Raw genomic sequence first — 17,821 nt, 5'->3', positions numbered from 1 at the left:
ATAAGTTCAATTTTTGATAAAAATGGACTTGGAAAACTTAATAAGGGCATTTGCACATGACAAAACAGAGTTACCAAATTATAATATACTAGCGGCTACGCCCCTAGAGGCCTCTAGTGGCACTTTAAATGTTTTTGTTTGTTAAAGTTAATTTTTATGACGATACCTCTTTATTTGACGTTGAAGTCTCCCCTAATTTTTTTAAAATTTCGATTTTTTTGTCATTTCTCTTGGGAGGGTGGTGGTACCCTCCCCCAAAATAGTTATAAACCTTCCCGGGACTTATGAGAAGCTACCCTGTTAAGGAGAACCCGATCGGTTCAGCGGTTAGCGAGATCCTTCGGTACACACAGACACACAGACAGACACACAGACATCCTGTTACTTTAGTATAAGGATAGTAAATCTCTTTATTTATCTAGTCCGAAGCCGGAGCCGTTTTTTAACGAAAATTACGGCTCCGGCTCCAGCAAAATATGGCGGCTCCACGGCTCCCGGCTACGGCTCCGCAACACTGATTTAAACAATAAAATGCTGCGCTACCTAGTCATTTGTACAATAATCATTCTTGTTTTGAAGAATATTTGAGAAACAATTAAACCAAAGACATCAATAAGCTTTTTAGACACAGAACGCGTTTGGAGGGGGTAAATTTTTTTTTATTTTTCATTTTTTGTCCCACTTTTGATACTTGACCAAAGGTTGTTACTTTAGGAACTATTTGAACCTTAATATTCAGAGTAGCGAATTACTGAGTAATTAAATCAATCAGTCATTTTAAAACTTCGTTGTCTACCTGTGTGATTTTCTAGAGGAAATAGAAAAACTACAGATTATTTGTGAAGACATATACGTCCAAAAATACCCCCCCCCCACAAAAAATTTACAACAGGGGTAAATTTTTGGGGGGGCAAAAAAAATTTACCCCTGCCAACAGATTTCAGGAAAGGATAATTACCCCCCCAAGCAAATTTTACCCCCGGGGTAAACATTTTTTTTTTTTTTTGGGGGGGGGGGGGTAAAAAATTTGCGGCGCGCTTCGCCCGCCATTTTACCCCTCCCAAGAACGAATTCCCCCCCCCCCCAAAAAAAAAGCTTGGACGCCCCTGTGTGAAGATATCCCTTACTAAAAGAGCATAAAATTTACTTAGTCAACTAGAAAGAATTAGATAATTTACTGTTTTGGTGCTTCGCTCGTTTTGGATGTTGTCATTATTGTCTTTTTAAATTTTGGTTATTGATCTATAGATTGATTATACGAGAAGAAAATCATAAAATGAAAGGTAATATTTTCAATTATAAAATACTAGTAGCCAGGGACGGAGGGAACATTAAGTTGTTTATTACACTAGTCTCCAAAGTTTTATAATACCTTTTTTTTAAACATTGGCTTAACAACTTTGGGGACTTTTATTGAATTATGATTACTTAAATCATTATATTGAGTGTTTAAACATTTCAACCATTAATTTTAATCTACAGATGCGTTATATTGTTTATCATCATTTGGATGTACATCAATTTATCAGCCACTAGCGGATACGCCCCTAGAGGCCTCTAGTGGCACTTTAAATGTTTTTGTTTGTTAAAGTCTCTACGATATTTTTTTACGTACGAAACCTCTTTATTTGGCGTTGAAGTCTCCCATAAATTTTTTAAAAATTTGATTTTTTTGTCATTTCTCTTGGGAGGGTGGTGGTACCCTCCCCCAAAATAATTATAAACCTTCCCCGGGCCTATGAGAAGCTACCCTGTTAAGGAGAACCCGATCGGTTCAGCGATAAACGAGATCCTTCGGTACAAACAAACACACAGACAGACACACAAACATCCTGTTACTTTATTATAAGGATTGTCTTATCCCTGACAAGTAGCCCATATGATGGCGGGGAAAGGTTTATATTGGGGTCTGGTTCAATTATAATCACGTTCACCTATACTGTTTCTAACAGACGAAGTGACAGGTGGACATACATTTCAAATTACAGAGGATATTAGCTACTAAAAATTATTTTAAATTGAAACACTTATTTTTTTTTTTTTTACAGGTTTAAATTGTGTATTACTGGTGTGCAGTGTTGGTTTCTCTACGGCTATTAAGCTTGTCAGGTATTCAAAACAAATAATCAAAAAAGACATTTTCTTTGGTAAACAGCGCCGCAATAACCCAAAAATTACAATTGGAAATGTATCAATGTGTTATATATAAAGTCAGGTATTATAAGGGCCGATGGATGTATATAGTACCCAATGATGATAAACAAAATTACATTAAGATTTTAGGTTAAAAAATTTAGACACTATTACTATTATTGATTTAGTTTAGAAGTAACAAATCAAAGTACAATAAAAGTACCTAAAGTTTTTGAACCAATGAATAATATAACGTTGTTATAAAACTTTGGGTACCAGTATATTAACAGTTCATTGATGAATATGATTTGTGTTTCTAGGGAAGAATTATCAGCCTATCCTCTTGCCAAGTGTAATGATGGCAGTTCAGCTGTTTATTTTCATCAACAGGTATAATATGTCTGATTGTCTATCTATCTGTCTGTCTATCTGTCTGTTTATCTATCTATCTAACAGCTTGCCAAGTGTAATGATGGGAGTTCAGCTGTTTATTTCAATTAAAATGTATCTTTCTGTCTGGCTTCTTATCTTCTTTGTCTGTTTGTCTGTCTGTGTGTCTGTCTGTCTATTAATCTATCTGTCTGTCTGTATATATTCTTGCCAAGTGCCAAGTTCAGCTGTTTTTTTTCACCAACAGTTATCTATCTGCCTGTCTGTCTGTGTATCCGCTTGCCAAGTGTAATGATGACAGTTTAGCTTTTAATTTCCATCATCAGGTTAGGTATATATCTGTATGTCTGTCTGTATATCCGCTGGTCAAGTGTAATGATAGCAGTTCAGCTGTTTATTTATCAGCTATCTCTATGTCTGTCTGTATGTCTATCTGTCTGTATTTTCTTTTGCCAAATGTAATGATGGCAGTTCAGCTGTTTATTTTCACCAACAGGTATCTATCTATCTGTATATCTGTCTATCTATCTATCTATCTGTATGTCTGCATATTCTTTTTCCAAGTGTAATGATGGCAGTTCATCTATCTATCTATCTATCTATCTATCTAGGGCACCGACTATAAAGATAAGGATGTGATGATATTCCTGCCCGACGGTGGACACTGTACTAGCATCCAAAATTGCAGGTAAATAAATACACAAATATTTTTACATTTTTTTCTCTAGTGCAATTAAACATTTATATGCGCATGTGCAAATTATAATATACAAAAATGACCAATCAAGGCAAATACAAAGAATAAAAAACCTATTGCAGGCCAATATACATTTTAATTGACCAATGGTAGAAAGGTATACATTTTAATTGACCAATGGTAGAACAGTATACATTTTAATTGACCAATGGTAGGTATGCCGTCATTTTTATATATATTTTTATTATAGGCACTATAAAAGCTTCTACAAAACTACAAAATAGTACTTTTTGGGTTTTGTTTACTAAATTGTAGATCTTATTATAGACACTAAACCTTTTGATTACACGACCTTTGTCTGCAATTTGAATGCTTAGTAATGAGTTTTGCCTTTTTAAAGAAGTTGGTATATAGATGCAGGGTTCTAAAGGTATAAGACAATGACCAATAAATTGATGTACATCCCTTTTGTTAATAAATAAAATTACCCCATATGTTGATTTTCATGAGTGGTTGAAACGTTTGAATACTCAACTTAATGAACACTATAAAAATTCAAGAAAAGTCACCAAAGTTGGTGAGCCAACGAATTAATAAAACGTATTATTAGAAAATGTTGGAGACTATTTTAATAAAACGTATTATTAGAAAACGTTGGAGACTATTTTAATAAACATCCCATTGTCCTCTCCCTTCCAGATATAAATGGTATTATAGGTCGTCTTTGTAAAAGTACAAAATTGAAGCTTTAATAACTTATACATCCTATTGAATATTCTACAGACAAAATTTGAAATTCTAATATGTATTGTATAGTATATATATTGTATTTATGGCAGGGATAGTTTGGGATAAGACAATAGACGATACATTGATGTACACCCCATATTAAGAAAAACTAAATTACCCCTTCTGTAGAATAGAATGGGCGAAAAAGTCTTGCCAATGCATTTTAATAAAAATACACACAGTTTGTAAGCTAACGAATAAGAGAAAATAACTTTAACACTTTGGGTTCCATTAAAATTCACCGGCTAATATCCCCTCCCTCCCTCCTTGTTGTATGGATGGAATTTTTCCAATATATCGATATCAAGTTTGGATCATATAAAAAGGAAACTGCAAACTTAATTTAGAAAATGTATTTCTCGTAAGACCAGAATTTTGGTATGGTAGGTATCAGGAATCTTAAGGGATAGGACTATGGATGACAAATTAATATCCAAGTCCATTGCTGATAACATAAGCACCCCTTCTGTAGATTAAAACTATTGGTTGACAAGTTCAGACACGACTAGTTTGATAACAGCAAATAAGATTTAATAAAAGTACCCAAAAGTCATAAAACTTTCGGTACTAGTGCAGTTTATAGTCCAATGTACCCTTTCTCCTTTGGTGGATTCTGTCAGTCAGTCTGTCCTTCCGTATGTAAGATAAACTTAGTTAGACTTTTTCAAATGCCATTATGATACAGATATTATTTTTTCTTCAATGCGAATGTAACTATGGGGCACATTTGACCATAGTATATCAATGGTAGCCATAACACCATTTAAAAGCTTTTTAGCCGCTTTCATGTTTGTTTTTACTATTTATTGGTTAACAAATTTTTTTTTCGAGGCATGACATTAGTTGTTCGACCAATCTTTAATTGATTTGATTTATTTTTGGTATAAATAACTTATTAGTCTGTTATGTCTAATTTTCCATGTAATTTTACCATGCAATAAAGTTAACATTTTAACAAACCATACAAGAAAATGAAATCTTCAAAAAAAAATTATTTTATATTTTGAAAAGATTTATTAAAAAGGATGCTTACAAATAACGATAAATGAAGCATCTTATGGTGCCAATAAAAACTTACGTCATACTGGCCTACCATTGCATTGGTAATTCAGTCTGTATATCGGCCTATTTTTGGTCATTTGCATTGTATGACGTCATATTTTTTATAGTCACAATAAAGAGCTTCCTGATAAATATGAAACTAATTTTGGTAATGTTTAGGGAGCGTTGTGACCTAACCCCATCAGCTTGTGGCTCTACTTCACTTGAAAAGGTAACAATTTAGAATCCCCGCTGGTTTCTTTGCAAGTAGTTTTAGGCATCTATAGCAGAAGAAAAAAGCCTACGAATTTCTTAACTTCACCTTATTTTAATGAAAAAAAAACGGTAGTACAAAGTAAGTATTGGTGTATATTATCATTCATTATAAAGATTAAGAAAATAATGTATTGCGGTCAAACAAATTATCTTCCCTTTGACGGAAGGTCAAACGAACGTACTTTTTCAATTATATGTATAAAAGTAGATTTGCAATTTAGAATAGACGACCAATTTCATTAAATGCTTTGAATATTACAATAGTTTTATAACCACGTTTTAATATTAGTTTGCTAAAAAACATTGGATACTTTAATTAAATTGTGATTGGTTGGTTCAAATCTATTCGTGTCCAAAATTTTCTGTTAATAATTTTAATCGACCTGAAGGTTAAATTTGTTTATCATCATTCAGAACGTAAATCAATTTTATCATCCATTTTCTTTTCCATTAACAGTTAGGGAGTTGAATCTATTTTTATAGAAGCAGAAATATAAACTATGATTATGGTTTGGACCCTCTAAAACTGTAATCTACCCTTCCACTTTCCCCTCTCTTGGTGAAGATATCTTCAACGCCGATACGATTTTTGAAATATAAGATTCCACTTTTGTCTCTCTTGTTAAAGATATCTTCACCAAGAGAGGCAAAAGTGGAATCTTAAATTTCAAAAATCATATCGGCGTTGAAGATATCTTCACCAAGAGAGGGGAAAGTGGAATCTTACATTTCAAAAATCGTATCGGCGTTGAAGATATCTTCACCAAGAGAGGGTAAAGTAGAATCTTACATTTCAAAAATCGTATCGGCGTTGAAGATATCTTCACCAAGAGAGGGGAAAGTGGAAAGGTAGATTACAGTTTTAGAGGGTCCAAACCATAATCATAGATTATATTTCTGCTTCTATAAAAATGAATTCAACTCCCTAACTGATTAAGATTGTTTAAAAGTATTAATGATATTTCTATTCTGTATATTTTTGAATACATTAAGTTATCAAAAACGGAAATATTTGCTTGTTTTAAACGATAGAATCTCTCTACTTTTTGAACATACTCAACCTTTTTTTTTTACCTACATTGTATTTTGCTATAATCTGGGGTGCATGGATAGAAACATGGAATTTAATTACTCTCCACCAAATCCCACAATTAATCCTAGTTTGGAACTACACCCTAATCCCCTTCCCTCCCTCCGCTTTATTTTTGAAATAATTTGGAATTAAGAGAAAGGGTTCCAGGTCAAACGCAGGAGTCCCGAACGTCGGAGTGGACAAACGCATGAGTGTTAAAATATTAATTTTATCAAGTATTTCTATACAGATTAGGTTAGGTTAAGATATGAATGAACAAATAAGCACCCCGCAGGGGTTAGGCATTTAAAAAACCTATAATATGGTCTAAAATAGGTTAGGTTAGGTTGAGAGTCCACTCCGACGTTTGGGACTCCTGCGTTTGTCGTAGGACCAAAAAAAGGTGTTTTTTTTTTACTTTTTCTAACCCTAGAGGGGAGGTTTTAACCCATCGCCGCCTGCGGAGCTTACACCTGCAGTGTCCTAACCCTACGGTCCTCTCAGTATCTAATATAACCTAAACTAATCTGACCTAAAGCAATAATGAAAAAAAGGAAAAAACTACTTCTACCCACCTAATTTTCAATGTATTAAGGGAGGGGTTGTATGCTTAATAAGGCACTTTAAGGGAAAATGCCACAATTGCGAGGCTAATTAACGTAATTGTCCTTTGTTTATAAAGTAGAAATAATAATTTATCATCCATTGTCCTATCCCTGTACCCCAAAGCTGTAATAGACAATAGATTATGTTTTATTGCAATGTGTCATACAAAAGATTTATGGATAAAATATTTCTCATGCTCTTTTACACACAATTCTTACATCACCAGGGATCTTAAGGGTTAAGACAATGGAAGATAATAATTAATGTAGATCCCCTTTGATGTAATAAGTTACTACTCCTGTAGATTAAAATCATTGGTTGAAAAGATTGGATGCTACTAGTTAATAACCACCAATCAAGATTTATAAAAAGTCACCAACAAATGAGATTACGTGTTTAAAAACTTTGGTCTAATAAATGCCAAGAGATGATTAGTGAAAAACCCCAAACTGTACCAGTTTTGAGCAAGACGATTCCAGTTACGTCATATACGTTTCGGGAAAGAAAAAGGGAAGGGGGGAAGAAAATCTCTTCAAAAGAGATGGGAGAAAAGGGAAGAAATTTTCTTCCCCCCTTCCCTTTTTATATGACGTCACAGGAATCGTCTTGCTCAAAACTAAGACAGTTTGGGGTTTGTCTGATTAGTTAAAGGAAGCCTTGATTAAATACACCGAAGTACTGCTAAAAGACTGCCACAAGTAGGCCCAAAACCTCAAATTCGAAGTATTTAGCTTCAATAATAAAAAATCTGAAGGCTTCAAATGTGGAGTATTGGGTCTATTTATGGCAGGCTTTCAGTTGTTGGATCAATGTTTTTATTGCAGCCTTCCTTTAATCTAAACTATGTCCAGGAACTGTCAAGAGATCATGGTATCTGGTCAAGCAACGCCAAAATGAATCCGTTTGCAAATCATCACAAAATTGAGATTCATTATTGCACTAGCGATAATTATGCAGGTATTGTAATAAATTTAGTAGCGCAGCTACTTTATAACTGTGGCAGGGCTAAAACAATGTAGAGTTGCTACAATTTTAACATAATTCCCAATCGTCCAAATATTCAAAGTTTTAAAAAGTATGAAAATATGAAGAAAAAAAATCAACATGTCACATTTCTGGCAAGTGGCAATGATCATTTTTTAGCTTTCCAGATTATGCCTAGTTATTAAAGAGATCATCCTACATGATTTAAATTCGATATGGCCATTATGATTTTCATATTACATATAGATGGACAGACTGACATTAAATAGAGAAAAAGCTTTACTTTTCAATCATTAAAATTTGTCTAAGGTACAAGAAGTTCGTCCGCAGGGACCGGAAACATGTTCTTCCACGGCAAACACGTGATGACTGCCGCACTAGAGGACCTTTCAGCAAGGTTTGGTTTGGCCGCGGCCCGCTCAGTCACACTGGTTGGAACCGGTTCTGGAGCACGTGGCGTGGGATACAATTGTGATTATGTTGATAGGTAAATTAAGATAGATAGATTGATTGATAGATAGACAGACATGCAGACAGACATATAGGCAGAAAGAAAGACAGAAAGACATATATATAGAAAGACAAACAGACAAACAGAAAGACAAACAGACAAACAGAGAGACAGACAGAAAGACAAACGGACATACAGACAGATGGATGGATTTTCAAACACTCAGACATACAGACGGAAAAAAGACAATGAGACAGACAGACATAGAGACTAATAAAGATGAACAGAAATAAAGATAGACACACAGACTGACAACAGACAGATAGATAGATTAATATGAGGTGTCTGACAAATATTGTTATATTTTAGTGTTCTCCCCACAGTGAATGTGAGATGCCTGGCTGACAGCCCTGATCTTGTACCCTGGTGGCTTACCAGTGACCTTTGCCAGCAAGGGTAAGGTTTCCATGTTACCCGCGACCGTGGCTCAACACCTAGCGCATCTGCTTGTCGTCAGAAGGTGAAAGGTTCGAATCTTGGCAGGACACCATGTCATAACTAAAGACATTAAACAAAGACGTCCAAGGGAGGGGGTAAATTGGGGATTACTCCCGCCAAACGAATTTGGGGGTGCCGTAGGCACTCCAAAATTTTTTCATTTTACCCACCCCATTTAAAATTTACCCCTACCCAAGGGGTGCCGTAGGCAGCCCCAAAACATTAAGGAGGGGGTATTTACCCCCCCTAAACAATTGGGGGGGGGGGGGGAAATATCCCCCCAAAAATAAAAAATTCCTAACAAAAAAATTTTGGGAACTTTTAATGAATTTTGATTCATTAACGTGGGTGTCCAAACGTTTTAACCAACAATTGTAATCTTCTTAATATGGCATTTTTCTTATCATCATTGTTGATGTAAATCAATTTATAGGCCATTCTCATATCCCTTTAGATTCCTGAGTACTACTAGTATAGATCAATTTTATAGACCAATACAAAACTTTTGGTCGCTTTAACCTGCGTTGTTAACCTTGTTAAAGTTATCTGCAAAAAAATTGAGGGCTTGTCAATTTTTGGCAAAATCCTTGGGCTTATTTTAATATTTTATTTTCATGCCAATAGATGCAATTTTCTACTATACAAAGGGTGCCTGGGTTTAAAGACAATTTTATAAAATATAATAACCACAGAGTGACACTCTATTATTACACTTTATAATAACGTTTTCTTATTTGTTGGCTTAATTACTTTGGGGACTTTAGTGAACTTTGATTGGTTGGTTCAATACCAGTGTTCAAACTTTGTGAATTAATAATTGTAATCTTTGTAGAAAAGACATTTTGTTTATCAACATTGGGGTTGTTTTTATATATATTTTTGCACGGACGTACTGACGTACATATTGTACATATCCTAATTACAAAAGTAGCTAAGATACAAGAAATAACAATACACTTAACGATAGAGTAGCTGCGCTCCACTATTCAGTGATTATGTAATATTTTTATTCTAGAAATTCTACTAATGTGCGTTATGCATATTTTTCAGCAACATGTATTCATAAGAGAATGCTTACAGGGTGTTCAAAAAACAAGCAACAATGATTATGTCCAATTATACTTTATTAATTTTTGATAAACAAGGATAGTTGTGACCATAAGTGATAAACAATGGATGATGAATTAATGTACACCTTCAATTATCATGAACAAAATAATGCCTTTTGTAGTTTATTTTTGGTAGAAAGGTCTAAACACTGCTTATTTTATCGACCAATTCAATAAAAGTCCCTACAGATTTTTAGCTATGAATGAAAAAACTTGTTTATAAAATTAAAGTACTAGAATAATTTACAATATCCTCTCTCTCTTCTTGTTAAGTAGCACATAATTAACGACCTTGAAATATTTAATGCATAAATAGTAATCCTTACAAAGTCAGAATATATTATAATGCATATATAAATAGTTGTAAATATTTTTCGTATTTTTCGTCGATAAAACTGAAGCTAGAATGGCTAAATTTTAAATCCTTTTTTGTTATTTTAAGGGAAAATATTTTTTTGGCAGCCACCTTGTAAATATGAAAGTATGTATGTGTTATGTGGGAACACATTTAACCAGGGGCGAAACCATGATTTTTGGCGAGTGGGGGGTGGGGAAAGATATCAACCCCCCGTTTATAAGAACTTATCTTTTGGTACCAGATATAGGAGCAGTAGGAAATATATTTCTACTTTAGTTAATTTATATTTAAGAATATTTATCAAAAATTAATTTTTTTTTGGAAGATTGGGTGGGGGGGGGGGTTGTATAAATCTTCCTCCCCCTAATTGCGACTATGTATTCAACCACAAACTAGAAACCGCATTTTTATTATTTTTATTTTCAGTGACATTCAACTTTAGCTTTTTTGAATATCAAAAAGCATTTTTAAACAAATATCATTCAAATTTTTTGTATTTTTTGCTATCTTTCCTGTAACCCGGGACCGTGACTATACCCCTCGTCGTCGGGTAGGTAATGGTTCCTACTGCTGCTATGTCAGGTGCGTGACATAAATAGTTTGAGCAATGGGGGGATAAATTGGCCCAAAACAGGTGCAACTTATTACCATTTACAGTTTTGACTTCTGAGCCACAGTTAGTTCAATCAAAGGGTTTGTCGTCTGTTGGATGTTACTTAACATAATATCCACCATTGAGCGTTAGAGTATTGCATCCCATTACAAGCCGATGATGCCCTTGGGTTCTCTAGATGATCTCTTTAAATCGAAGGAGCATCCCGCCCCAATTAGGCAATAGGATTAGAGTATAACACCAGAGGAAAAAAGGGTTAAATAACAGTATCTCCCCATCGCAACCGCCTTGTGCAACCTTTCTATTGGGTCATTAAAAATCAACCAATGGTGTCGCTTATATAAACACAGCTAAGTAGCAGAAAATAATTTAGAAGCAGACGAAAGAGGTCTTTGAAAAAGAAAGTGAAATAGTTGTCTATATATACAGCTATACCATAGATCTGTTGTAATAGGTAATAAAAGAATTATGATAGAATAAATTTTTCAGGTATCCTGGAGACGAGGAAATGGTGAAGGTGTTCTGGGGAAGGGAAGAGGATGAATCTTGTATCAGAGAAAATAAGGTACATACTAGTTATAGAGAAGCTTCGCCATTGTAAACTCTTATAATCACTTCTAAATATGTAAGAGCATAAACGCCGTAATTAATTAGGAATATGAAAATCATTAATGTTTTCATCTGTCACATTAAACATTTATGCAACTGAAATATGGTCTTTGTGTGAATATAGATAAATTTTCTTAACTTTAGGACAATTATGATGAACAAAACTACCCCTTCTGTAAATTAATATGATTGTATGAAAAGTTTGCAAACCATTATTGGTTTTGGAATCAACCAATCCAAATTCAATTAAAGTAACCAAAGTTTTTGAGCCAAAATAACGCGGATATAAAACTTTGGGTATCAGTGCAATTAACAGTCTATTTTCCCCTCCCTTCCTGCAAATATATGATATAAACATTAAACATGTAATCTTTTGTGTTTGTATGGATGTTTGATAGTTGCGCTACTTATAGACATATTCAGTCTTGTTAATAGTGTAGCTACTCTATAACTAGGATATTTCTTTACATCCACCCGTATGTATGTCCTTTCCTATTAGAGTATTTTAGAATCCAATTATCTTTGTCTCTCTCCCGGATGCTAGTTAGCAAAATTAATTAATTGGTCTAGCATCACTTAGTATTCTCACAGAAAGGGAGAATCCTTATAGAACATGATGTTTGTCTGTTTGTCTGTACCGAAGGATCTCATTAACCGCAGGACTGATAAGGTTCTCCTGTACAAAATTTATAACTTTAAGTTTAGAATAAGCGGGTGTTAAATAATAGTTATTTTTAGCATCGTATTATAGACAGCTTTCCGCGGATATTAAAACGAAAAATTATAAGATTAAAACCAGTTTTGTTAGCCCCGAGTGCCTTGTATCCTTGTTTGTTTTTAAAATTCTGAATTTTAGAATATTTGTCTATTTTACAATTTTGTAAATCTTTTCATAATCATTGTTTTATAACTAAATGGGCTATTTTTAACTTTTTAGATAAACATTTAAAAGGTAATTAAAATACTTTTGGTGGGTAAGGTTTACTAAAGGAAGTTTTTTTTGTTTTAATATTTGTTGATAAATGAGGAGCTTTATAAGGAAAGATTGTCGTTATTACGTAAATCAAAACTATCTATTTTGAAAACTTCCATAATTGTGTGGTATCCGCCGAGGATAAATGGCAGACACCGGAGTTCAATTAGATTACGGCAGTGTGACAGACGTGGACACCTTACTATAGAGAAGCTACGCTTCTCTAGCATTCACCAAATAATAATCAACATCTATTTCAGTTGTCACTTTATTGCAGGTCTAAAGGGTACTAAAGCTATATACAACAATAGTCGTTCATAGTCGTTCATAGGGATAACATCTCCTCCCTAATGTGCAATTAGATAATAATAATACTATCCTATAAAAAAGGGGCGTGGCCATTATCAATATCTCCTAAACTAGTAGCTACTATTTGTGTAATCTATATCTTTTTTAAAGTGGAGTGAATCAGTGCATTATCATTCTCTATTCTTCTGAGTATTTCTGTGATTATAAACATTCTCCTTGTGACATCTTTTAGCTCAAAATGGATTTAAGTGAAATTACTTTACTAAAAAAGGAGATTGTGACCCTTAAGGAGGCTTTAAACCAGCGAGAGCAGTATGTTCGTAACTGGTCAGTAAGGATCAATAACCTTACGGTGCCCAGGGAAAATGTTAAAAGGTACAAAACAGTTGGGGCTTGTATGCTGGAAGCATACAAGCGCATTATTCTACCTGTGCTGAAAAGGGCCATTCCTGATGTTCAAGATCCTGAATGGGGACCTGTCACAGTACCCCCCCTCCACCAGCTACTTGAAAATGCTCATTTCCTTGGAAAGGCCAAAAGGTGCAAGGAGAGTAATGTTTTACTGCCCAGAACTATTATTGTCCGATTCCGTTCCCGCTACTGGAGAAACCTGTTTCTGGAGCACAAAAGAGACCACATCCCCTCTCCCACAGACCAAGAAAAAGAAGTCTTAAAAATTGAAAATTATTATGTTACCCCTGACCTGACCAAGATGAATCATGAATATCTCCTCAAGTTGAAGTCAGATCCAGAGGTAAAATCAGCCTGGACACTGGACTCTAAGTTTGTGTTCATACTGAAGTCTCATCCCAACACAAAACACTTCATTAAGAACACCAGCACACCTCTGCAAGAAGTGATTAGAAGTGCCCTCTCCAGACAGCAGGATCCTGTCCCACCAACACCTACAACTTCCGTCGGCATATCAACACCTACACCCACACCTACACCATCCTTTTCACAGATGGGTGCCAGACCAAAAACTCGTGCCTCAACCCAGCCTCAGAAGTGTGTCTTCAAGGCTGGCACCAGAAAATCAGCTAAGAAAAATAAGAAGAAGCAGAAGTTGAACACAGCACAAGAGTCCTTAAGCGAGAGCCATAATGACGTCATCAACCTGACAACAGATCTCCTGAACAATATCCAACTACATCAATTACCAACGGACAATGACCTCAAAAGGACTCTTTTCCAAGAGAAAAATTTTAATTAAATATTATAAGCCTAAAAATTTTATTTAGTCAATTTTCAGCTTTAATTATCATTTCTCAGCAAAAGTTCTAAAAATATTTTCATACTTCTCTCTTTATCATTTGTTAGTTATCACTAGAATGAAACTAAGCTAACAATATATTTCTTTATATTCTGAAGAAAACATACCTTCTCTTGGAAAATATAAGTAGATACAGGTTGAATTTATTTAAAACAGTTCAGGTTTACTTTTTTTTGCTACAAGTATGATTTATTAATAATTAGTTTGCTTCATCTAATACTGCTTGGAAAAATTTAATATAGAATAACATAATACTTTGTCATCTATTCTAAAATCTATGACTGTTCTATTTTTTCACACAATGAAAACATAATTATACATATAATTCAAAGTAACTTAAAATAGCATTAGCTACTTTAATATATGATTATGAAATTCCATTGTTTAAAGTCCACACATAAGCCGTTAAGCCTTTAATCCCCAAAATTTCGGAACCTAGACTTAATCTTTACTTATTTTCATAATACCTTCTTAAACTAGCTCCGCCCATTGTTATTCTACTTTACACTTTCTATGAGAAGCTAGGAATTAAAAATTATAATCCCCTCTTCTCACACATAATATCTTTCCCTCCCCCTTTTTTATTTGTAAAAGTAACTATTCTCCCACATTCTTCGAATCCAAAATTATATGAATGAAGTGCTCTGAATAAGATACAAAATTCTATAACAATGCATAAAAAATAAGTTTGTTTTTTAATAACTTGTATATATCTCTTGTTCTTTTAAAGTCTTTGAAAAATTATATTGCAAAGTATTTCCTGTATTCTTACAAAATGATAGCATCGTAAAATGTTTTACTTTATTTTATGACTTCATCAACTTAAAATTACTTAAAATATTTTCTACTTTATTTTTCTCTGCTGAAATTGACTTCTTAAATTTGTCCGCAACCCGCCTCTTTTATACGGATAGTATTTTAATCGCACATAACTTTGGTGCTGTTATGCATCTATTATTTTATTCGTTTTGTTTGCTAACCTTTCTTACACATTTTTACATTAACCCATTCCCCCTTCCCAATCCTTTTTCTCTGTGCTTTATAAAAATGTATTTCTACATGGAAATTAATGAATTTACTTAACATTTATAATCTACAGGTTGACAAAAAATTTGACTTTGTCCATGTTTTAAATAATAATGAACAAGATGAAAATTTTTCACCTTATGAAAGCATTATAATAGACAGCAAATATTATAGTCCTGAAAGTTTTATCCAATCTTTTCAAAACTCAAAAGATCTTTCTTTACTTAATATTAATATAAATTCGATTAAGGCAAATTTTCAGGGCCTCTTAGATTTAATATTATTTTTTAGTGAAAAAAACTTTTTCTTTGATATTATTTGTGTCCAAGAAATAGGTCAAATTGTTGAAAAGTCCTTATTTATCATACCTGGATATCATCCAATCATATTTAAGCAAAGAACTAAACATTTAAGAGGGGGAATAGGTATATTTGTTAAGGCCAACTATAAATTCTCAATTATTAACAATCTTTCAATCTTTGAAGAAATGATATTTGAAAGCCTTACTTTGGAAGTTGAATTCACAAAAGATAAGAAATTTCTTATATCAAATATATATAGACCTCCCTGTAGAAACAACCAAAACTTTTCTGTAAACCAGCAGCACCAATATTTTTCTAATACACTGTTGGGATTACTGGATAATATAAATAGCCATAACAAAAAATGTATCTTAGCTGGTGATTTTAATTATGATATTTTGTCTTGTTATCAGGACCCACATGTTGCAAATTTCATAGAGAATATGTTTGCATCAGGTTTCCTCGAAATTATTAAACACCCAACTAGGGTGGCCCAAAATATAAATTATTCTACTTCTTCATTAATAGATCATATTTGGGTAAATGAAATTAAAGAATCTTTCACAAGTGGGATTATAACTACTTACTTCAGTGATCATTTCTCCACTTTTTACATAATAAATGACAAAAAACCACCAGTAAGTTCTAAGTATATTAAAATTAGAAATTTCTCAGAAAATAATATAAACTCTTTTAGAAATGATTTAGAAAATGTTGATTTTAGTAGAATGTATGAAATGGAAAATGTACAGGAAAGCTTTGATTATTTTAATTCAATATTTTATAGCTATTTTAACCGTTACTTTAGTGAAGTAGAGGTTAGATTTGACAGGAGTAAGCATAGTATCCAAAAATGGATGACTCCTGAAATTTTAGGGGCAAGAAATAAAAAAATGGAACTCTATGAAGTGTTGTCTAGGAATCCAACAGCATATAACAGGCAGCGTTTTAATGCTTTTAAAAATCATTACAATAGACTTATTAGAAATAGAAAAAAAGAATATTATTCTGAACTTTTAACATCAAATCATGGTGATACTAAAAAATGTTGGGAAATTACTAAAGAGGCTGCTGGGCTTTCTAATACTAAGGATAAGTCTGTCACAGATAAATTACTTATTAATGATAATGAGGTCACAGGTGGAATAGATATCTGTAATACCTTTAATCAACATTTTACCTCAATAGCAAGCAAAATAAATGAAAGGATCGAACCATCTGATAGACCACCTGATTCTTACCTTGAAGAATCAGAACACATCTTTTCAATACCTGAAATTACCCCTGCTCAAATAGTTGAGGTGGTCTTAGAATGGCAAAATAAAAGAAGCTCTGATTTTAATGGTCTGTCCCCCTTTTTACTTAAAAAGATTATTGATTCTGTAAAAAATCCTCTCTGTCATATATTTAATCTTTCCATAAAAACAGGGAAAGTGCCAATACAACTGAAAATAGCCAAAATAACGCCAGTCTTCAAGACAGGGGGTGACATGCATTGTGTGAATGACTACAGACCCATTTCATTGCTATGTATCTTCTCCAAAATTCTTGAAAAGATTATAGCCACAGCTCTGAAACAATATTTAGCTTCAAACAATATCATTGATAGTCTTCAATTTGGCTTTCAAAACCTTAACTCAACTTTTCACCCTATGATTCATTTACTTGATCATGTGGCCAAGGCAATAAACAGAAATGAATACACTATTGGTATATTTTTGGACATTAAAAAGGCATTTGATTGTGTTCCTAAACATATTCTCCTAATGAAACTGAAAAAGATAGGTATTCATGGAAATTTGTTGCAATGGTTCGAATCTTATCTATCAGAGCGCAAACAGTTTGTTAAGGTAGGAAATGCTGAATCCTCTAAATTGGATATAACCTGGGGCGTCCCCCAGGGATCAGTACTTGGCCCGATTTTATTTTTGATATTTTTTAATGATCTTCCAAACTGTACTTTACTTAAAAGTCTGCTGTTTTGTGATGACACCACATTACTAGCTTCAGGGTCTAATTTGAATCAACTTGCTAATTTTGTAAATGATGAATTGCAAAAAATTTCTACATGGTTTAGATCAAATCAGCTCTCTCTACATCCTGATAAAACTAAATTTACAGTGTTCTATTCTAACTTAGGATCAATACAATGGGATGATATTCATTTATATATCAATGAGAATAATTCTAGTGCAAGGAATCCTAATCCTGACCTTATCAAACCCATTGCTTATGTCAACAATGCATCTGAAATTCCAGCCATAAAATTTCTAGGTGTTTACTTTGACCCTAACCTTAATTTTAAGTATCAT

General features: G+C 33.4%; 1 protein-coding gene across 1 annotated transcript in view; it reads left to right on the top strand.

Moving 5' to 3' along the window:
• Positions 1 to 1,226: 1,226 nt before the first annotated feature.
• Positions 1,227 to 17,821, top strand: part of LOC145323674 (uncharacterized) — a 43,536-nt gene continuing 26,941 nt past the window's right edge. Inside the window, exons 1-9 of the mRNA XM_080166120.1 lie at positions 1,227 to 1,283; positions 2,049 to 2,109; positions 2,454 to 2,523; positions 3,135 to 3,211; positions 5,231 to 5,282; positions 7,856 to 7,961; positions 8,298 to 8,475; positions 8,809 to 8,895; positions 11,507 to 11,582. Of these exons, the coding sequence (XP_080022246.1) occupies positions 1,277 to 1,283; positions 2,049 to 2,109; positions 2,454 to 2,523; positions 3,135 to 3,211; positions 5,231 to 5,282; positions 7,856 to 7,961; positions 8,298 to 8,475; positions 8,809 to 8,895; positions 11,507 to 11,582 (714 nt within the window). The 5' untranslated portion in view covers positions 1,227 to 1,276. The remainder of the gene's footprint in view (positions 1,284 to 2,048; positions 2,110 to 2,453; positions 2,524 to 3,134; positions 3,212 to 5,230; positions 5,283 to 7,855; positions 7,962 to 8,297; positions 8,476 to 8,808; positions 8,896 to 11,506; positions 11,583 to 17,821) is intronic.

The sequence above is a fragment of the Acartia tonsa genome, chromosome 7 (genome assembly GCF_053477335.1).
Source record: "Acartia tonsa isolate MP-2025a chromosome 7, ASM5347733v1, whole genome shotgun sequence".
Taxonomy (NCBI): domain Eukaryota; kingdom Metazoa; phylum Arthropoda; class Copepoda; order Calanoida; family Acartiidae; genus Acartia; species Acartia tonsa.
This window is presented reverse-complemented; position numbering and strand designations above follow the sequence as displayed.